The sequence below is a fragment of the Phyllopteryx taeniolatus genome, chromosome 16, assembly GCF_024500385.1.
Source record: "Phyllopteryx taeniolatus isolate TA_2022b chromosome 16, UOR_Ptae_1.2, whole genome shotgun sequence".
Lineage (NCBI taxonomy): Eukaryota > Metazoa > Chordata > Actinopteri > Syngnathiformes > Syngnathidae > Phyllopteryx > Phyllopteryx taeniolatus.
The window spans coordinates 11,856,038-11,879,540 of NC_084517.1; the positions used below are offsets into that span (position 1 = coordinate 11,856,038).

Here is a 23,503-nt window from a genome sequence, read left to right on the forward strand (position 1 = left end):
CTAAACACATTTTAGAATAATTTTATTCCACAATAGTAAATTCTTAAAAAAAATCTCGTGTCTGTCTTTTTAATTTAACAAATGAAACTGAAGGAAGAAATTAATTGTTTAACTGGAACTGAATATCCTTATAGTTTTTTCTGACTTGAGTTTTTATAGGATTTCTTTTTGGGGGGGTGATGTAATCAGTAACATAGTAGTAGTATATTTTTGCTTTGAGGCTATTTATTCAAAGACTGCAACAGTTACGTGTTGTACTCAACCACTAATAGAAATGTTTCAACTCCTTAGTTATTACTGTAATTCCTTTTGAATAAATACAAACATAATCTCCAAATGTGTTTCTGGTCAAAATTTAGAAAGACTCAAATTACATAAACTGTTATGAACTCATTGATTTCACTCCTTCTCATCTCAATATAAATTAAAAGGTTTGATTGAAAGACAGGAACAGCCATGAAAAATTAAGGCTTATTAATTAATATGGAATTAAAATCGTAACAGGCAACCACTCAAAATGTTGTTTTGATAATTTTTTCAAGTAGTGAGTTAGAAGAGCAATCCTCACATCCATTTCCCTGAAAAAGGCTTGAAAAAGCCTCAGGTTTAAACTAAAGTTTGCCCAAAGGTAATAGAATCTTTACAAAAGAACCCAGTGCACCACCAATTGCTCATGCAGATGAATTGGGCACATTCCTGCGTGCAATTTCCTCAATAGAAAAAAAATAATAATAATAATAATATTTCAGCTTCTACATTAAAAACCACACCAACATCAAAAAAGAGTGATTAAAAAAGTTAGTGGTATTTTATGAGCAAATATTATTAGTCAGAAATAATTTCCGGTGTGTAGAACATGGCATTGACAATTATGGCAGAATGGCAACAGAATAAAATTACCCACTTCATCCTCACCTGTTATGTTAAAATGCGTTACAGTTGGTTTAATAAATAGCCTTTGTCTCGATTTTCATTGAAGGGAACAAAATAGCATAATACCATGACAAACATTCCTATTTCAAGTTTATATTGTCATTTAAATCCCAAACATCGCAGCACATCATTGGTTTCAGTGTTTCACCATTTCACCAACAGATGCAAAAGCATAACACAGACAAAATGTTCAAATACTACAACTACTATCACTACATATCTTATATGCTATGGTTAACATAATTTCTAATCTTATTTTGCGTTACTGAAGACATTAGTATTTCAGTCAGCAATAGTCTGAACAATACATACACAGCAAATATGTACGAATTTTTTTATTTGTTAATAGTGTCTCAAAAACGGGTGTGGACCCTGCACGACAAATCTTCCAAGTTTTTTTTTTAAAATCTTTTATTTTATTTTTTTTACTTAACTCAAATCCTCATGTTGCTGAAAAACATGACAATGAGCCATAAAAGAAGGAAAAGTGGTAACATGGATGTGGGGGAGTCAACAGTAAATAAAAAGGTGAACGAAGGCAAGCACTTCCTTGTTTAAAAAAGCTGGAACGTCTTCAACAAAAAAGAAGACTTCTAGTCAAATGTTTTGTGGATTTTAATAACTTGGATGACCAGTTTAGACAAATTAAAAGATACCTTCTCACTAAATGCAAAAAGAAGCATCAGTAACTGTAGATGTTCTTCTTCGACTATAGTTGTGTAGGACAGCTCATGAGCATTTACATGGAGATGCTCGCCTAGATTTTGATGCAAATTAAACTCTGTCAGGGCTATAGGGAAATCTGGTGGTACTTGTCCAACTTGAAATGCAAATTGAACAAACATGGCTCAGACTCCCTGTCATTAGTTCAGGCTTTTAAATGTACGCAGAATATTGTTTAGTTGCTGCAATTCATCAGACAATCCAGTGTGATTTTCTCAAATGACAAATATTTATCAGTGTCTATTGGGGAGAGGGCTTCTAATGCAACCTCGGCTGCATTCAGTGAGAACACAACACCATTATTCACAACCCACAGTAACATAAGTGAAATGCAATGCTTGATCTGTGTGTGCGTGAGTGTTATTTGTTGTTTTGTTGGGGAAAAATTGAGGCATGTAAATTACCTCCATACTGCTATTTGAGCAGACTGCACAATTGTCTTCTTGAGTAGTCACTGTACATCCCAGGATTTCCATTCATACTGTATACCGTACGCCCATAAATTGACATCTACTTGCGCTTTCTAAGCACCAGATACATGAGACCACTGATTAGAGTCATTGGGAAGCTGACCCAGGCTAAAATATAGGAGGATCCGTACGAGCCGTCATGGAGACTGCTGTGGTGGAAAGACTTGTTCTGAGCCGTGTAAATGGAGGCCGCCATCATCACGCACACAGCTGAAGGGAAGAGACATTAAAAAGGGAAGTGGAAATTAGGTAAGATTTGTTATGTCAATATCAGCATCACCATAAAGCAGTTTTAGCCATAATGTATACTTAAGATTTTGATTTTGAAGTACAATGAACTTCTGCATAGTCGCGGTTCAGTATTTTCAAATTCAATTTAAATATTCTCTAATATTTTGAGAACCTACTCTCTGTTAATTTGGTGTTTTTGCGCTCGAGCCAAAGCAATAAAAGTATTATTTTGACGCCATCTTGTGGCTTCCTAGTGCCAAAAAACTATGTTGAAGTGAGTTGAGGATATTCTTTTAGACAAAGGTAGTGCTTTCCCACCATTTTGTGGCAACATGGCACGAAGTAACTATGCTGAAGTGAGTAAAGGAGGTTCATTTAGACATAAGTGGTGCTTTGTCACCATGTTGTGGCATCTCTAGGCAATTTTTAGGAGGGGGAGTTCAGAGTGGAATCAATTACTAGCGTATTTTCGTTATTCACGTCAGGGTTTAGTCCCTATTTTACATTCAAAATTGTATTAGTAATGCCATACATTAATTACAACATAAGTCCGGAGGACCTGCGCTATTCGCGGGAGTTCGCGAAAATACGCGAATAATTAATGCTCCTTATAATTACCATGAAATAAACATTGCAAAAAGAGAAAAATAGGCGAGGGATCAGGTAAAAAAATAAGTGGGGGTTTCCACGAATAACGAGGGGTAGGTAAAATTTGAAAAAATGTGAATAGGGAATTTGCAAATAGAAACCGCAAATATGGTAAATGAAATGGTAAATGGACAGCACTTTAATAGCGATGGTATAGCGAGGGAATATGCAAGGGTCCACTGTATTAGGTTATTGTAATAGTGTTACTCTTAGCATTGTCTCCTCCCAAGTCTCTCACAACTTCTTAAATCTCACAGAAAAAAAACTTTATTGTTCACACTCATGGGACAGTTCTGCCTGGCCTCTTGTTTCTAGGTAGACCTCATAATATTCATTTGTGTCCCAAAGCCAAGAAGTCAAACAGAAACACACGAAAAACTTTCAGAATTATGAGACAAGCTAATTTATTAGATAATTTCGCAACTGAGCCTCCTCTGAATATAAAATACATGCCACTGCTAATGCATACCGTAAATCCAGTAAACCTAGTGCATGTTTGTGTCACTCACAGGCTAACAGCTGAATAATTGCGGTGAAGACGAATCGCTCTCCTTGCTTGAGTCTGAAGAGCTGAAGAATGAAGACAAAGAAGCTGATACAGCATAAAATGATGGCCAGGATTATGGTGGCCTGGACAATCTGCAGGTAGGCTGAAGAGAGAGGCAAACGACTGTTAGAAAATGATACATCACACACATACGCATTACAATACCTGCAGACAGTACACTTTCCTACCTGCATCACGAGTGTGGCTCTTCGCAATAGGAAAGCAAGTGTTGTTGCAAGAGTACCACAGGTCCGAGTAGAGTACATCCCGTCCAGGTGCTGACACCAACCACCATGCCTATAACACAGTGGTGAGTGACTCACTAAAAATATCTTTTCCTGCAATGCTATTTTATTTGCGTTTTTGAAACGTTTTGCAAATCACTGATATAGCGTATAGTGGCACATTTCCACACTTTGGTGTAGGCAACGCGGGTACTGTGATTGTGAGAGTGAATGGATGTCTGTTTGTATATTTGCCCTCTGCCTGACCATTCCAAGGTGTAGTTTGCCTTTTTGCCCAGCCCCAGAGTCAGCTGGGATAGGCTCTAGCTCCCCACAACCTTCAACAAATAAGTTTTTTGAAAACCTATCCTATGTTATTTGCTTGAAAAACTCACTTTTTGTTCAAGCCAAAGAAATAAAAGCATTGCTTTGCAAAAAGCCAATGGTAGTGCTTTGCCGCCATCAATTGGTGTCTTAGTGTCAAGGAACTATGTTGAAGAGAGTGGAGGAGCTTCATTTGAACAAAAGTAGTGCTTTGTTGCCATCTTGTGTCACCTATAGGCAATTATAACCCTTTTTAGGGGGGGTTGTCCACTGCTTGCAGATTTTCACTACTTGCGGTAGGACCTGGAACCTATGCACAGCTTTTTCCTTAAAAGCTCACCTATTGTCCATTTTTGTGCTCTTTATATCACACCCTAAGATGCCACGAGATGGTGCCAAAGTGCTGGCTAACAGGAAAGTAGTAACTGGTATCAAGAAAGTATGTTGAAATTATACTATATATCTCAACTGAGAGACTGTGGGTCAGGGAGGAGCTAAGTTTAGCCTGGGTTGTTATGTTGTTATGTTGTTATGCCTGGGTTGTTATGATCTGTAAGACATTTGTGCTGAAGGGTAATGTTGTAAGATTAGTTTGGTACTCACATTGTGTATGGTTGCAACAAAGAGGAGGATGGCCGCAGCCACATGGAAAAGGATGATGAGGACCAAGATGATCAACATGGCTGCCCCCTCTGTTCGGCTAACTCGTCAGCCAGTTGATAGATGCAGATAGTTGGCAAAACGCTTCCGTGTCACCGGGTCTGACTAGTTAATTATCCTTCTGTTTCTGCTGGAAGTCAAGTTCGCAGGTTGGTAGTCAGGCTGGATCAGGGCCTCTCACATTAAAGAAATTGGTCTGGAGCAACAAACACATGGAACACAAACAAAACAAGGTTAATCTTGATTGCCTAGCAGGTTACATATTTGATGTACACATGGTTTTTGATACAGGCAAATAATAATATGGTCAAATTATTTAAATATTGGCGGCATGGTGGGCGACTGGTTAGAGCGTCTGCCTCACAGTTCTGAGGACTGGGGTTCAATCCCCGGCCCCGCCTGTGTGGAGTTTGCATGTTCTCCCCGTGCCTGCGTGGGTTTTCTCCGGGCCCTCCGGTTTCCTCCCACATCCCAAAAACATGCGTGGTAGGTTGAGTGAAGACTCTAAATTGCCCGTAGGTGTGAATGTGAGTGCGAATGGTTGTTTGTTTATGTGTGCCCTGCGATTGGCTGGCAACCAGCCAGTCCCTAGTGAGGATAAGTGGCTCAGAAAATGGATGGATATTTAAATATTCAATTAAGGGTTGGGCTAGACTCCTTAATTAATGCCTGATGCTTGATTCTTGGTTCCAGCTTTGTGGGAACAGTTTAGCAAAGGCCCCTCTGTCTTTTCTGAGTGCCAGTGTACCAAGCATGGTACATCAAGGCATGCTTGAATAAGTTTGGTGTGGAAGAACTTAACTGTCCTGCACAAAAGAGTGGAACCTGTTACGAAACCCCATATTTTCATATATGTTCACCCCCTCCAGGTGTGATGGCTGCATGTCCAATACGTGTGTCCATGAAGCTCATCTTATCACGAGCACACGTCTTTTAATAATATCTTCATGAAAATATTTGTTGCTAATTACCCCATAGTACAGTTTTCACCTTTTGCATTAGTGTTGTTTAGATACATCATTGCATACATATCGCAACGGTCCTGTTATTATATCCATGATGAATGAGCTGAGCAAGTAATTTGCTAAATTTCGTATTTAGTGTGGCAATTGAAGATCTTTTAGAGGGAACAAATGTCCAGTGGAAGTGTTGAAACTCCTTCATCTGTGAGCAATTATCCAAATGTAGCTTTGTGTAGAATCACACGGTTGATGAGACGCTCAGTGAAACATGTGCAGCCTCAAAGTCTCCCCTCAAATTATAGAAAATCTCATTTGTGTGTGTTGTATCTATGTGGGTGACTTCAATTGCAGGCATTGCGATTTCTAGTTTAGCATCTTAATGTTTAAAAAAACTGTAGCTTACCGTTCAATCAGACCAATAATGTACAGTATTAGGATAATAACTAAGTTTTGATTGATTGATCGATTGATTGATTGATTGATACTGCTTTAGTTGAGATGGCAGGTTAAGATCACTGTTGGTGTTGGTGTTACAATTGTTATACCAGCTTATTACACATCTTCGAACAACCCAGATCAAAAAGAAATTGAAACTTTTATTAAGGATCTAAACATCCATCCATCCATTTTCTGATCCTCTTATCCTAGAAAGGGTCACGGGAGTGCTGGAGCCTATCCCAGGTATCATCGGGCAGGAGGCGGGGTACACCCTGAACTGGTTGCCAGCCACCGACTCACAACGTCCCGAGTCGAGGTCAGCAGCGCCCCATCCCCACTATACACAGTGTTGGTGGTGCACTGCTTTCCTCTCCTGAGACGTCGGATGGTGGACCAGAATTTCCTCGAAGCCGTCCGGAAGTCTTTCTCCATGGCCTCACCGAACTCCTCCCATGCCCGGGTTTTTGCTTCAGCGACCACCAGAGCTGCATTCCGCTTGGCCAGCCGGTACCCATCAGCTGCCTCAGGAGTCCCACAGGCCAAAAAGGCCCGATAGGACTCCTTCTTCAGCTTGACGGCATCCCTCACCGTTGGTGTCCACCAACGGGTTCGGGGATTGCCGCCACGACAGGCACCGACCACCTTACGGCCACAGCTCCGGTCGGCCGCGTCAGCAATGGAGGCGCGGAACATGGTCCACTCGGACTCGATGTCCCCCGCCTCCCCCGGAACATGAGCAAAGTTCTGTCGGAGGTGGGAGTTGAAACTCCTTCTGACAGGGGATTCTGCCAGACATTCCCAGCAGACCCTCACAATACGTTTGGGCCTGCCACGTCGGACCGGCATCTTCCCCCACCATCGGAGCCAACTCACCACCAGGTGGTGATCAGTTGACAGCTCCGCCCCTCTCTTCACCCGAGTGTCCAAGACATGCGGCCGCAAGTCCGATGACACGACCACAAAGTCGATCATCGAACTGCGACCTAGGGTGTCCTGGTGCCAAGTGCACGTGTGGACATCCTTATGCTTGAACATGGTGTTCGTTATGGACAATCCGTGACGAGCACAGAAGTCCAATAACAGAACACCGCTCGGGTTCTGATCGGGGGGGCCGTTCCTCCCAATCGCGCCCTTCCAGGTCTCACTGTCATTGCCCACGTGAGCATTGAAGTCCCCCAACAGAACAATGGAGTCCCCAGCGGGAGCGCTCTCCAGCACCCCCTCCAAGGACTACAAAAAGGGTGGGTACTCTGAACTGCTGTTTGGTGCATAGGCACAAACAACAGTCAGCACCCGTCCCCCCACCCGAAGGCGGAGGGAGGCTACCCTCTCGTCCACCGGGGTGAACCCCAACGTACAGGCGCCGAGCCGGGGGGCAATAAGTATACCCACACCTGCTCGGCGCCTCTCACCATGGGCAACTCCAGAGTGGAAGAGAGTCCAACCCCTCTCGAGAGGACTGGTACCAGAGCCCAAGGTGTGTGTGGAGGCGAGTCCGACTATATCGAGTCGGAACTTCTCGACCTCACACACCAGCTCGGGCTCCTTCCCTGCCAGAGAGGTGACATTCCACGTCCCTAGAGCCAGCTTCTGTAGCCGGGGATCGGATCGCCAAGGTCCCCGCCTTCGGCCACCGCCCAGCTCACACTGCACCCGACCCCTATGGCCCCTCCCACAGGTGGTGAGCCCATGGGAAGGGGGACCCACGTTACCCTTTCGGGCTGTGCCCGGCCGGGCCCCATGGGTGCAGGCCCGGCCACCAGGCGCTCGCCTTCGAGCCCCACCACCAGGCCTGGCTCCAGTGGGGGGCCCCGGTGGCCCGTGTCCGGGCAAGGGAAAACGAAGTCCATTGTTTGTCGTCATCATTAGGGGTCTTTGAGCCGTGCTTTGTCTGGTCCCTCACCTAGGACCTGTTTGTCATAGGTGACCCTGCCAGGGGCATAAAGCCCCAGACAACTTAGCTCCTAGGATCACTGGGACACACAAACCCCTCCACCACGACAAGGTGACGGGTCAAGGAGGGGCGCACAAAATCTAAATGCAATTATCATGTCACTTGACGCAGAGAAAGCTTTTGATAAAGTTAACTGGGCTTTCCTGTTTGCAGTACTTCGCAAATTTGGCTTTGGAGATTCATTTATACATTGGATAGCAACATGATACAATTTTCCGAAAGCGACAGTCACCACAAATAGGATCACTTCACAAAGTTTTACATTACAAAGAGAAACCAGACAAGGATGTCCACTCCCACCAATGCTATTTGCAATATTTATCAGAATGCTAATACAAAATCAATCTATATGTTGATGATATTCTTCTTTACTTACAGGAACCCAAGTATTCTCTTCAGGCAGTCTTCAATCTCATTAAAACATTTTCACAAATATCAGACTACTCTAGCGGCACGGTGGACGACTGGTTAGAGCGTCAGCCTCACAATTCTGAGGACCGGGGTTCAATCCCCGGCCCTGCCTGTGTGAAGTTTGCATGTTCTCCCCGTGCCTGCGTGGGTTTTCTCCGGGCACTCCGGTTTCCTCCCACATCCCAAAAACATGCATTAATTGGAGACTCTAAATTGCCCGTAGGCATGACTGTGAGTGCAAATGGTTGTTTGTTTCAATGTGCCCTGCGATTGGCTGGCAACCAGTTCAGAGTGTACCCCGCCTCCTGCCTGATGACAGCTGGGATAGGCTCCAGCACGCCCGCGACCCTAGTGAGGAGAAGCGGCTCAGAAAATGGATGGATGGACAGACTACTCTATTAACTGGACAAAATCAACAATACTCCCAATAACAGCAAGCTCATGGACTCCTGCAGATCAAATCCCAGAGTACCCTATGCCTATAGGAAACATTAAGTACATAGGTATCAATATTTCATCAAAACTCACAGAGCTAACCAATTTAAATTACACACCACTTCTAGAAAAAATCTCATCTGATTTAAGACGCTGGAATAACTTGCCTATATCATTACTGGGAAGAATAGCTACAATAAAAATGAAAACCTTACCTTAAATAAATTATTTATTTTCAATGATTCCATTTAAGCCCACATTTAAATGGTTTCAAACCTTAGATTCTTCTGTTATAAATTTTTATTCAAAAAATAAGAAAAATAGAATCAGTCTATCCACTCTTCAGAAAAGTAAACCGGAGGGAGGCCTAAATGCTCCCAACTTTAAACACTATTATTTAGCTAACCAATTACAATACCTCATCAAATGGTTGCACCACAGTGAGGAATGTGATTCTTGGCTAGAATTGGAACAGACAGACTGCAACAACATCAAACTACCAAAACTGCCATTTATTTCTACTAGTCTTAAACGCCATAACTGTTTCAAGAATCCAATAATCGCATCCACCTTAACGGTTTGGTGGCAAAGTTTAGAATCGACAGGATCTCAATTAGCTCCCAGCATGCTGTCCCCAATCTGTCATAATCCAGATTTCGAAAATAATAATATACCCCTTCATTTTAGTACATGGGAAGAACTTGGAATTAACCACCTACAAATTGCCAAATTGTTGAAGTTTTGCAGGTCGTATTAGGCAGACAGACCTTCTGTGTCAGACTGTGTGACTTTGTTTCCTCCTCAGCTACCCACCCATGTAGGGTCCCACAGGGTTCATTTCTGAGTCCCCTTTTCTTTTCCCTTTACTTGCTTCCACTCGGCTCCTCAATCAGGAAACACTGAATTTGCTTCCACTTTTATCCGGGAGACCCCCAGATTTATGTGCCTCTAAAAAAGAGTCATGGAGATTCTCTCACTCAGTTGCTGAATTGTCTTGATATACTCTGAACAACAAGTCAGTTTTTGGTGGAACCTCAAGGAAGGCCATGATAGATCTGGGTTCCTTGGCCAATGTGACCAAGCCAACAATCGCAAATTAGCTGTCAAATTGATTAGGGGAGTTGTTAAGTCCAGCTTTTATCACTTGAGGCAGCTGGCCTAAGTCAAGCCAATTATTTCAAGGCCATGCCTTTGTCACCACCCAGCTGGACTACTGAAATGGACTCTATGTAGTGGTTAGCGCGTCTACCATTAGACATCTGCAGACGATACCAAATTCAGGCACGTCTTTTAAATGGCACATGTAAATTTTAGCATATTTGCCATACTTTGGCCTCACTGCACTGGTGCCAGTGCACTTCACGATGTTCACTCTTTTGCGCACACTCGCTATCCCAGGTCTACTGTTCAGGTGCTACTGACTGTGCCTAAAATCAGGCTGTAGCTCAGAGGGGAGTAAGCCTTTGCTGTTGCCACTTCAAAATTTTGGAATTACCTGACTCAGCACATCAGACAGGTCTCCTCTTTTTCTATTTTAAATCTCTTCTTAAAATGCGTCTCTTCTCCTCAGTTTTTGAAACCCAGTGAGATGTTGACTTATATATATATATATATTTTTTTTATATATATATATATTTTTCATTATTTTTATTCCTAGCTGCGGTATTCCGGCAGCCGCGGCCTGCTTTGAACATTCTAATTTTTTCAAAGTAAACGCTTCGGGCCCCGGGCGGGGCACTCAGTTAAGAGCATCCCGGGGGCACCGAGAGGCAGGGGCTGGGACATCCCAAAAACATGCATGGTAGGTTAATTGAAGTCACTAAATTGCGTAGGTGTGAATGTGGGTCAGAATGTTTGTTTGTTTTTTATGTGCCCTGCGATTTGCTGGTGACCAGTTCAGGGTGTAACTCGCCTCTCGCCCAAATATAGCTGGGATAGGCTCCAGCACGCCCACGACACTAGTGAGGATAAGCGGTATGGAAAATGAATTAATGAATTAAAGAATTTTTACTCCTATTGATTTTATTGCTCCTTTTGTGACAAACGTTTGTGTCTTTTATTGGTATTTATTTACCTACCTTTGTGTTTTATGTGAACCTTTTTTTCTTTGGTGTTATTTCTTTGTTGCTTTGTAGAGCACTTTGGTGCGCTCTACTTTCTTTTAAAGTCCTTAACGAATAAAATTGGATTATATTTGAGTGGAATCAACACAACACAAGACTGATATGCACACATATGATTTAGATTTTGGTAACTGCCACCCAAAGCGAACATTAAAAGCAGCTGAACATTAAAAGCAGCTGAGTTGGCAGACACATAGCCATACACGCACAGACACACACACACACGCACACACACACACACACACACACACACACACAAGCCAGACAGCAAAGGAATTAGCTCTCTTAACCAAAATGGAATCATAGTAAAAACAGACTTCTCCTGCCAACAGGAAGCAGGCCACAATTTGTGTGAGCACATGTGGCTGTGGGAGTGCTGCCAGGAGATGGACTGACCCTGTTTGAGGTGGCCAGGACAGGAAAATAGAGGGTAAATCATGAAATGGTGGCGTGCAGTGACTTTGAATCATGTGACACCAGGTTGAGGGTTTAGATAGGAATGTAAACACCAACTGCTTTTGCTAAACGCTCATCATCACTGAACTCTGAAAAGTAAACAGGATAGCACAATGAACTCAGAAACGTGCATTATTATTATTATTATTATTATTATTATTATTATTATTATTATTATTATTATTAAACCACTGGTAGCAACGAGCCCAATAACAAATCTTGAAATAATAAATACCTCTCTGAGCAAGCTGACTATATAGATCTCTAGTAGGACTTATTGCATCGCCTTTTAATTCCATCATGCTGAAGTACTCTTCAGAGCAGAGGGAACATTCCCAGATGTGCACCCATGTACAGTTGCTCGAATCTAATCATGTCTGCTGATAACGCTGTTGGGTTAGTGAAAAGAAGGACGTAAACAAAATTGGGTAACATCGGAATGAAAATCGTGTATACAGCACACAGAAACACATACAAACTTGAATTATATCAAAGAACTATTTTTAAAAATAACTTGCAGACACTGTTTGAATAATCAAATTCTACGGCTGACAACTGACATGAAAACCGTGTAAACTGCATGTAAATTCTAATATGAGTATACACCCTCTTTGTGTGACAGTATTCTTCGAAACCACTTGCAGCAAAGTACTGCTTTTGTGACTTCCCACTGGGATACATATAATTTAGTCCCGCCATTGATCAGTTCACGTTATGACAATTTTGAACTGCAGTTTATACACACCATACAAAGCATTAATACAGAGGAGTTCAAAACCATAGAAATCATGATTTAACCATTGCACCTAGTAACAATACACTTTATGTACAAAGATTAAATAAAATCTCCAGTGGGTTACATTATGATCATCTACACTAGTAGTTGTCAAACTTTCCATCCATCCATCCATTCTCTGAATCGCTTATCCTTACTAAGGTCGCGGATGTACCGGAGCCTATCCCACCACCTCGAAAAATACTTGGCTCTCAAAGTACCGCCTTAATAACCAAAATGAATATACAGTAACGTATAGGCCTTAATCTTCAAATGATCACAGATTTTATTCCTGTATTTATTAATGTAATCCCACTCAAAACAGTATGCACAGTTTGAACTTTCACACTGCACTTAAATATTGGAAATGACAACAATACTACTTCATGATTAAATAAAACAAATATTGCCCATAAAACTTAAATAAAAATCATAATGAAATTTAAAAAAAATAAACAGTTCTTAAATTATAAACACACATTTATTGTACTATACTGTACTTAAAAGTTAAATACAACTGAACTGTGCTTAGAAAGTGAAAAATAAAAAATGTACTGTACTAGATTTGAAAAAATAATTAAACAGGCTGTATGCATAGACAAAAGATTCATTGTAATATGTATGAATGTATTTCATGTTTTTTATGTTGTAAATTTTATTTGTATTTTATTCACTGAGGGTATGTATATGTGTGAGAACCACCCGCAATAGGTGTAGTTACATTTTATAGGCTCTTTTTCCGGCATTCATTAATTACATGTAGAAAAGTACATCAGCAACAGTGGCTCTCCTTTTCCATTTGCGGGGCCATTAAAGTAAATTTCATTTAAGTATAGTGTAAATTTTTTTTTAAAAAAAACACGGTAAACTACTATCACTATAAACCGCAGATTTCCGCAGATTTCTGCAACAGACAAATGTTCCGTACAAAAATCTGCGAACGATGAACAACGACAGGAGGGGAACACTGTACACATACCTCCCTTCCTAAAGTATATCACTCGGCAGTGATTTTAAAGTGTGAATGCACTAATACTCACCTCAAACAATAGCCAGCAGCTGCATACACACAGGCACACACACACACACACACACACACACACACACACAGTAATGATGGCCACATGCCACATACATTAGCCTCACTAGTCTGGCATGCATTACATTGTTTTCACAAATCTCATGGCGTACCTGTCATAGTAGATGTGCGCTTACAAAGCAGCAGCTGTTCTGTGTCAATCAACAGGCAAATAACAGTCTTCATTAACTAATTTAGTCATAATGCTACAACTGCCAGTTGTCACTCTGGTCACTTTTATTTTTTTGTGTCTATATTAAAAAAAGCCAAACTTTATTTCTCCCTGGGAATAACTTATCCGGTTATTATGTATACAAAACACAATCAGCCGCACATTCAAGTGAGGAACCGTAGCACCTTCTTCTATTGTGTGTTTTTCGCAGCCACCTCGACTGACACACACAGACAAAGAGACACAAAATACAACCATTCCTCTTTTCCACTCACCCTTATAATAGGAAGCTAGGGGACTCTGTGTGTGTGTGTGTTTGTGTGTGTGTGTGTGTGTGTGTGTGTGTGCATGTCTGTGCGTGTGTGTGTTTGTGTGTGTGTGAGACTGGTGGAAAATGCTGACATTTAATGTCCTTTTCTTTCATAAAACACAAAGCCACAGACTTAACTGGGCCTCTGGATCTCACTCCCCCGTCTCTCTCACTGTTCTGCTCTCCCAACTCCTCTTGCTGGCTTTGGGGGGAAAATGGCTGAAATCTGATGATCAGAGAAGAGGAAGTGGACATGAAATCTTTCAGTGGGGCCCTCTGGCTCCAAATTAAGTTGTACTGCTGAAAAATGTGACATTCTCTGCAATAAACCCTCCCTCGGAACCATTTACTAGAACAACTACACGCAGACATTCATTGTAGAATGCTTTGTTTCTTTAATGCATTTTCTTTCATCAGTTTAAATTACATTCATAATAGTTCTAAGAAAGGATTTTTTCCTCAAGTAATCATTGCAAGACGAATCAAGTTTTACGCAATGACATTTTGTCCATTGGCTCGAGCTTAAGTTGCTTGTGTTCTTCACACAGCCAACCTTTCCAAGCATGGATGTGAACCTTGCTTTGCACACTGTGGCGCAGTCATGGTGCACCAAAAAACAGCCTTCCCCAAATTGTTTCCACACAAAAAAATCGGATTAATTAGCTTGTCTTTTCTTCACAATGTCTATTTGTTCGTGTACTGTTAGGCAGGTCAGTGAAGGCAGTTTGTGTTTTTACACAGCAACCATAGTGCAAGGTATATTTTTAGTGAAAACACAAAAGGCACATCTTTCCTGTCATGAAGTCAATACAAAACATTGTTTAGGGAAGAGCAAACAAATACGCACACTTCATATACAGACCGTTGCACTACTTTTTTATTGTACAGTTGCAAACATACTGGATTTTCATAGGCCAGTCAGACGCTAAGCAAACTCGCAAGCTCACACTATTGAGGCAGGAAACAAAGATGTTTAAGACTAACTAATCCTATTCGTCACTGCTCATGTGTCAGCAATAGTCAAAAAGTCTGTATTTTTTGGGAGGTTCAAGTAATGATGAAAACGTTGAATCTTTGCAGCTGGTGAGAGTTGTTTGTCTGGTGTTAAAGAAAATGTCTTCTAAACCTTTTGTGACAAATTAAGGCCACAGCTTTTGCTATTCCGACAAGATCAGGACTGCTGTTTCTTAAATGATTTCAGTCATGCGACTGTTGGTTTCCAGTATTTTCCAGCATTTGAGAAATTTTGGTGTACAGTAGAATTGTGGACAACTCTATTCAAGTAATTGTATTGCTGACAGATGATGATGGTTTGAATTCCAGGTTTGTTTGTTGTTGTTGTTGTTTTTCTACTTTTGAGGCATATATTTCAGGAAAAATGTGGTTTAACTTCCAATTTTGTGACTTTTAGGACATGGCTTTGGTGATTCCATTGTATTATACTATATATATTTTGATTGCCAAGATCCAAACACTAATCAAAACAAAAACAGGAATAATGGCATAAATTAAAAAGGGAGTTGTTATGTGAGGATGTGTTTAATTTTCCAAATCCAACGAAGCCCAAGTGTGACTTCTTGTTGGAAAAACAAAATACTGCAAATATGTGTATTTAAATATCCAAGACTGAGTTCCATGGTAAAAATTTGTTACAAGGCTGTATGCCAATGCGCAGGTTGAATGTAATTTCAGGCATGTTGCCTCCATCAGGGTAACAGGAAATTTGATTAATCCCTATCTTGGCAATAAAGCAACCCATTCAGTCTAGCTAAAATGAAATTATATTTAAATTGTGGGGGAAAAAATTTAACTCTGTTTTTACTCAAAGTGGATCTCCATATAAAAGGCCATCTCTGGCTCAATTTATTCAAGGTTCACAGGCTCAACAAATACAAGCTGTGCTGAATTTATGTTAGCAGTAGGCGTATTGGTGTTATGCACGTCAATGTGTGTGTAGTTCACACTAATCAGGGCCTAGTAAACTGGACAAATGCCCGCATAAACACACACATATGCACGCCACTGTTTTTTCTGCAGGGTTGAAAGACTTCCCCCTGAGATTGGAATTCTTGTTGGACATTGACATGTTTTTAGTATGTGTTTGAGTCAACAGTGTTGTTCATAGACATTCCTAAAGTGACAGCCATGAGTAATGACCCCCACATAGCAGAGAGAAGTCTGGAGACCCCCCAAAAATTCTCTTCATCTCTGTTTAGGATCCACGTGCTGCGCACTTCACTGTATTTTCTTGATCAATTTCATCAATCAGCACCTTTCAAAAATCTCACCCAAACCAAGTATCAAATATCACACATCTCTCCGCTCAAGTTGAGTTCATGATGACAGAAAATATTGGAAAAACCAACACTTGGCGTGCCGTCAAACAGGAGGCAGTCTGTTAATCCCGCAGGGGCCGTGAACACAATTATTCCCTTGACTAAAAATGTAAAGAATAAATACATTTATAAATTCAGTTATTATCATCAGTCTTTTGAATATTAATTATGCATTTTGAAATACTTTTATGTATTATGTTTTTGTTTGTAAAATAAAAATACTGTAGCCTAATACTATTTTATGAGTTTCATTTCAAAATATTGGTCCATAGGGATTCTCCAAACTTAAAAGAAAAATGAACTTCCACTCATAAGGCTACATTAAGTTTGTATTTGCACCGTTAGAGGGCACAGTCTCGTCCAAACTAAATAGGTGCAAGGGAAATTCAAATCTCGTCATAATCTATCATTTTAGCCAGTAAGCATGCAGCAAAACTCACAACAAAATATGATTGTGATTCATTTGAACAGAAAGGCAAAGAAAACTGGAAACAGCAAAATGTCACGTACATTATTTGAATGAAGAGTTGCCATATGGAAGATGAAAAAAGCAGGTTGGAGTGTTAACAAAAGGGGGGAAAATGGTTTTCAAAAAAATAGTGGAGACTTTAAACGTCACAAGAAAACACAGTGTATGTGATGTCGTTTTATAATGAAGAACTAGCATCTTGCCGTAAATTCCTACATTCATTCGGTTGCCTTCAGCAAAAATACAGTTGACCAAGAACACGAACACGCACGAGCGGCCACTATACGCCCCTTTTGTCAGCAACTTGGAAGTTAAAGCTGAGATAGTTTGTGCGTAAAAATACGCAACGGGGGGGGGGGGGGGGAGAAAAAACAACAACAAATGTACAGTATGACACACACGGTTAAACACAATTAACTACAGCGGTGCAACTCTTTAGATATGCGAGAAGAATAAAGTGTATCACGGTGACATATACAGTAAATCGTTTGCAACATTCAAACTACATGCAAACACGCATTTTACTCACCGAGTTTGAAGAACGCGGAATACAATATGTGCGCAGCTCCGAAAGGGACAGCGTTTGGAACTGGGGGGGAAAAAAATTAAAGTACGCAAATATTACGAGAACAAGTCTCCAGGTGCGACTCAGCTACAGCAACACACCATACTCAATTGACTCCCCAAAAAAGTTGGGAGATGCACACTTGCTCTGAGGCCCCGCTGCTGTGGTGGGAAGGTCTGGGTGTGGCTTCGGGGCCGTGTGCGCGCGCGCGCGTGTGTGTGTTGGAGTGTGGATTGACACAAGAAGTGTGGTGACAAGCAGAGGGTGGTGGAAAAAGAACTGAAGAGGCGTTTAATAGTCAGTTTCATGTGGTAAACACAGAGAGAGTTTAAAACACAACAGACTGCAGCGAGAGGCCGGGAGGAGGAAATTAAAAAAGACACAACAAGGAATTTGGTTGCCCAAAAATAAGGATGCATGAAAGGCGGAAAGTGGGAGGGAAATGAGCCATGGTCATAATTATGGCCTCACCGAATTCCTCCCATGCCCGAGTTTTTGCTTTAGCGACCACCGAAGCTGCATTCCGCTTGGCCAGCCGGTACCCATCAGTTGCCTCAGGAGTCCCACAGACCAAAAAGGCCCGATAGGACTCCTTCTTCAGCTTGACGGCATCCCTCACCATTGGTGTCCACCAACGGGTTCGGGGATTGCCGCCACGACAGGCACCAACCACCTTACGGCCACAGCTCCGGTCCACTCGGACTCGATGTCCCCCGCATCCCCCGGAACATTAGCAAAGTTCTGTCGGAGGTGGGATTTCAAACTACTTCTGACAGGGGATTCCGCCAGAGGTTCCCAGCAGACCCTCACAATACGTTTCGGCCTGCCACGTCGGACCGGCATCTTCCCCCACCATCGGAGCCAACTCACCACCAAGTGGTGATCAGTTGACCGCTCCGCCCCTCTCTTCACCCGAGTGTCCAAGACATGTGGCCGGAAGTCCAATGACACGACCACAAAGTTGATCATCGAACTGCGACCTCGGGTGCCCTGGTGCCAAGTGCACGTGTGGACACCCTTATGCTTGAACATGGTGTTCGTTATGGACAATCCGTGATGAGCACAGAAGTCCAATAACAGAACACCTCTCGGGTTCTGATCGGGGGGGCCGTTCCTCCCAATCACACCCTTCCAGGTCTCACTGTCATTGCCCACATGAGCATTGAAGTCCCCCAGCAGAACGATGGAGTCCCAAGCGGGAGCGCTCTCCAGCACCCCCTCCAAGGCCTCCAAAAAGGATGGGTACTTTGAACTGGTGTTTGGTACATAGGCACAAACAACAGTCAGTACCCGTCCCCCAACCCAAAGGCGGAGGGAGGCTACCCTCTCGTCCACCGGGGTGAACCCCAACGTACAGGCGCCAAGCCGGGGAGCAATAAGTATACCCACCCCTGCTTAGCGCCTCTCACCGTGGACAACTCCAGAGTGGAAGATAGTCCAACCCCTCTCAAGAGGACTGGTACCAGAGCCCAAGCTGTGCGTGGAGGCGAGTCCGACTAAATCTAGTCGGAACTTCTCGACCTCACACACCAGCTCGGGCTCCTTCCCTGCCAGAGAGGTGACATTCCACGTCCCTAGAGCCAGCTTCTGTAGCCGGGGATCGGATTGCCAAGGTCCCCACCTTCGGCCACCGCCTTCGGCCACTGCCCAGCTTGCACTGCACCCGACCCCTATGGCCCCTCCCACGTTACCCTTTCGGGCTGTGTCCTGCCGGGCCCCATGGGTGCAGGCCAGGCCACCAGGCGCTTGCCTTCGAGCCCCACCTCCAGGCCTGGCTCCAGAGGGGGGCCCCGGTGACCCGCGTCCGGGCAAGGGAAACCTGAGTCCATTTTTTGTCGTCATCATAAGGGGACTTTGACTTTGTCTGGTCCCTCACCTAGGACCTGTTTGCCATGGGTGACCCTGCCAAGGGCATAAAGCCCCAGACAACTTAGCTCCTAGGACACACAAACCCCTCCACCACGATAAGGTGATGGCTCAAGGAGGGGAGGAGACCCCGAGAGACTACATCCTTCGGCTGGCCTGGGAACGCCTCGGGATCCCCCCGGAAGAGCTGGATGAAGTGCCTGAGGAGAGGGAAGTCTGGGCGTCCCTGCTAAAGCTACTGCGCCCCCGACCCGACCTCGGATAAGTGGTAGAAAATGGATGGATGGATGGGTCATAATTATGAGCATATTTCATAGAATTAGGAACTGGAATAGTGCTGAAGAATCCCGAAGCAGCGCAGAGGGATACAATGGATGGATGTAATTGTTTGAAACCACTACAAGCATACTGAAATACTTGACAAAATTCAGGAGTATGGTGGTTTATGGAAACCCGTTTGAGCATTTATTCGATATCCTACAAGTGCGCTGAACTGCTCAGATACTAGTACACTCTTTGTCGAAAACGACAATTCAGCGCATACGACTAGGGTGCACTAGTAGAATCAGTGTCTTACTAGTAACATTTTCTCCACTACTACTTTTCATATGACATTTCTGTGCACTTGTAGAACAACGTAGATGTTACCTAGTAGAATTTTATCATGTCACTAGTAGTACTAGTAGCACAATTTTATCAACTACTGCGCTGTTTTGCCTCACGAGTAACATAGTTGTTCTAGTAGTGTAGGAATGTCATACAGAAGTGGAAGGCAGTATTGGAAAATATATATCACCAGTAAAACAGTAGTTCTACTAGTGAACCCTAGTTGTTTTACTAGTGCACAGAAATGTCATTCAGTTGTTCAAAGCTGCCACTCACGTTGTCCAGCTGCCTTGTGTCAACCGTCGAGACCTTCAAGTTCCTGGGAATTACAGTCTCTCAGGACCTGAAGTGGGCGACCAACATCAACTTCGTCCTCAAAAAGGCCCAGCAGAGGATGTACTTCCTGCGGCTTCTGAGAAAGCACGGCCTGCCACCGGAGCTGCTGAGGCAGTTCTACACAGCGGTCATCGAATCAGTCTTGTGTTCTTCCATCACAGTCTGGTTTGGTGCTGCTACAAAAAAGGACAAACTCCGACTGCAACGGACAATCAAAACTGCTGAAAGGATTGTCGGTACCCCCTACCCAGCCTTGAGGACTTGCACGCTGCCAGAACTAAGACAAGACCGTACAAAATGCTCTCGGACCCTCCACACCAGCTCTTCCAGCTCCTTCCCTCAGGTAGGCGCTACGATCAATGCAAACTAGAACTAGCAGACATTCCAACAGCTTCTTCCCTCTTGCGATCAACTTCTTAAACACCTAACCTACCATTCTATTACAACATGCTGGCAATTTTTTTACTTGAGTTCGTTGTCAAATGTCTGTGGGGCCAATTATACATTACTCGTGCACTCACTGTAGTTGTCTCGCCACGCTGCACTATTTGCACATCTGTTGTTGACCAATACTGGCCACTCATGCCAGAGTAGCATCTGCTCCATTTGGACACTGATTGAGGAGTATCTGCAACATTTGCACAACCAACATTGTCCCAGATTATCGCACTACTCGTCACTTTAAACCGCATACACTCCTTGAAGTCTCGGCGCCCTTTGCACAATGGTCATTTCACCGGACTATTGCAATATCAGTCATTCGAACTGCTCTAAGTTCTAGAGGACTCTGCATCTTTTTGTACAATTGTCAAAAAAAAAAAAAATAAATAAAATGTACCGGCATTACCAGATAACTAGCAACCCTTTACTGCTCAGTGACTGTTTTTTTTTTTTGTCAATGTCTTTATGTCTCAAAAGTGTTCTCTGTCAATTGACAGTCTGTTGTCGTACTACAGTGGCTCCAACTACCGGAGACAAATTCCTTGTGTGTTTTTTGGACATACTTGGCAAATAAAGATAATTCTGATTCTGAAAGCAATAGTGTAAATACATCACTAGAAAAACAATCGTTCTACGAGTGTGCCCTAAATATTCTACGAGTACACCTTAGTCTTTCTACTAGTGTGCCATAGTTCTTTTACTAATGCACGGAATTGTCCATGTACTAGTATGCTCTTTGTCCACACTAGTACGACAATTTAGTGCAATAGAATAATGACTAGGGCCCATTAGTAAAATGACTATGTCTCACTGGTGACAGTTTTTTGCACCACTGCCTTCCAATTCTGTTTCACATTTCTGCACATTAGTAGAACGACTACATGTTACTCATGAGGCAAACCTGTACTGGTTGACATCTGTGTTCTACTAGTACTACTGGTGAAGTGCTCGATGTTAAGTAGTAGAATTATATAAAGTCACGAGTATGCTGTCCTACTAGTGTGCCCTAGTTTTTCTACCAGTGCAAAGAAAATGTCATTCAGTAGTGGAAGGCAGTAGAGGTAAATCATCACAAGTACAATATAGTCGTTCTACTAATGCGCTGTAGTTGTTCTACTAGCGTGCTAAATTGTCTTACTAGGGAGGGCAAAGAGCATACTAGTAGATGGAAAATTCAGGGCACTAGTAGGATGCAATAGGGGATTACATTGTGAATGTCTACAACCCCTGGCTTATGGATGGATGGATAGAAATGTGTATTCATCCACTATCCATCCAGCCATCCATTTTCTGAGCCGCTTCTCCTCACTATTGTATTGAAATGCATGATATCATTTTGAACCACTCCAAGGGGATATGTTTCTGTTGTTTGTTTAACCCTTTACGTCTATTTTTGCATGTCATTGTTGTTCACCTGCACATTGTATTTCATGGCTCTGGATTTTTTTGCTGGATCACACCTCCCCCGCACTGCACAGGGTTAGGCACACTTACAGGCATGGGTCATCATAACTAAAAAGGCAGGGTCTTTCTCTAAAACATGTCATAAAACATGAAACGACTTGGAAGTCTTTTATGGCATTACTATTCAACCACTTACCTGCAGGCGTGTGAAAAGCTAGTGTTTATTCACCGACACACCCATCTCTAGCGGCATATCAACTCTGGGGTGGAACAAGCCTGACATTAAGAGCTGCTATATGCACATAATTGATGATGGAAAAATCAACATTGAAATAAAACCTCAACAATAATGCAAAACCTCTAACCACCAGTTTAATACTTGACAAAAAGTATGCATTGTGATGGAACTGGTTTCATGTGTGGAGTCATAAGGAAATCGTTAGCCAGGGCAGACATGGGCCAAAGAAGAGGGTATTGTCAAGGCTTATTATGCTGTAAATAACTTTTTGCATTTCTGGGCAACCTCAACGCATACTGCCATGCAGCAATGAATGCGACTCATTCTGCCTGTTGTAGACTGTTAGAAAAACACTTTTGAGCTAAATGTCATATGTAACATTTAGATTTTCAGCATAAACTAATGGGAGAAGATGTTCCAGTGAATTACATTCCAAGTTAGTTTTTCACAGAATTCTAATGTGAAATGTACAGTCATCTATGTTATTACTCTACTTTCAAAAATTGTAACTGCATTTTGGAGAAGGTCATTTTTAACCCTAACCTCAAGCCTGTGAAACACCTGGGAATAACAAGAACAGAGATTGTGAGCCAGCCCCTCTGTTTATTTTTTTCTGGATGAACACAATTTTCAAAAATGCATTGCAAAATATTGTAGAAAGTCTCCCGTGAGTGAATGGCAGCTTTTATAACTGTGCCAATTTGTCCAGATAGTGTATTTGTCTCCTCAAACACACAATAGAGACAGGCAAACAACAAATAGAGCAGATGGTCTTTGGACAGGCAGAACTGACGGGATTCTTTTCAAATGCATGTTGCTGTGTAATAGCAGCAAGTAACCATGGACAAAAATTCTCAATGGACCACAGTTTACTCTCAGAATGTCTGCATCTGTTTGCTGTAGCTACAGTGTGAACAGAACTACATTACCAGTTAATAATCACACAGAAATCGACGAGATGGAATCTGTGTGTTTGTCAGTGTTTGCAACGTAAGACAATGTGTTTACTGTGTCGCTTACTGAGAGGCTAACATACAGATGCACACATTAACAAGATTAGGTAAGACCCACTCACTTAGACTGTTCTGTCCAAGCACCCATGCTCATGACTTTCACTCTAGATTTTTCTCATTTTCACGTTGCCGTAGTGTCCGCACTGAGTTATGCAAGTGTAATGGAGACTGAGTTGATTGTGAGTGTGAAGGGTTGTCTCTTTCTATGTGTCAGCCCTGTGACTGACAGATGATCAATATCGGGGATAGCTTTTGTGTCACCCATTGTCAACCGGGAGTTTCAATAACAGTAATATTCAACATAGACTATCCTGAATGCATCTATGAAGGAGTAGTTTGTATGACTGACACTTTT

The 23,503-nt window shown here is 42.5% G+C and overlaps 1 protein-coding gene across 5 annotated transcripts; it reads right to left on the reverse strand.

The window, feature by feature from the left end:
• Positions 1-207: 207 nt before the first annotated feature.
• emp2 (epithelial membrane protein 2) lies at positions 208-17,432 on the reverse strand. 5 transcript variants are annotated; one of them, XM_061748958.1, is made up of 6 exons: positions 17,209-17,432; positions 14,013-14,100; positions 4,704-4,956; positions 3,741-3,849; positions 3,515-3,655; positions 208-2,336 (listed from the first exon to the last, which is right to left on the reverse strand). In XM_061748958.1, the coding sequence occupies exons 3-6, from the start codon at positions 4,779-4,781 to the stop codon at positions 2,167-2,169; spliced, it is 498 nt and encodes a 165-aa protein (XP_061604942.1). In that variant the 5' UTR covers positions 4,782-4,956; positions 14,013-14,100; positions 17,209-17,432; the 3' UTR covers positions 208-2,166. The 5 variants fall into 5 exon arrangements, with proteins under 5 accessions (XP_061604942.1, XP_061604945.1, XP_061604943.1 ...); XM_061748961.1 differs by having other exon boundaries at positions 14,008-14,100; XM_061748959.1 differs by lacking the exons at positions 14,013-14,100; positions 17,209-17,432 and adding exons at positions 11,480-11,628; positions 11,775-11,928.
• Between the last annotated feature and the right edge of the window lie 6,071 nt (positions 17,433-23,503).

Bases quoted from the DNA above. Each gene is read 5' to 3' on its own strand.
- emp2 (XM_061748957.1), bottom strand. From the start codon at position 4,781: ATGTTGATCATCTTGGTCCTCATCATCCTTTTCCATGTGGCTGCGGCC. The intron at 3,656-3,740 runs GTAGGAAAGTGT...CTCTCTCTTCAG, and splicing joins GAGCCACACTCGTGATGCAG to CCTACCTGCAGATTGTCCAG. The intron at 2,337-3,514 runs GTGAGTGACACA...TCTTCCCTTCAG, and splicing joins AATTATTCAGCTGTTAGCCT to CTGTGTGCGTGATGATGGCG.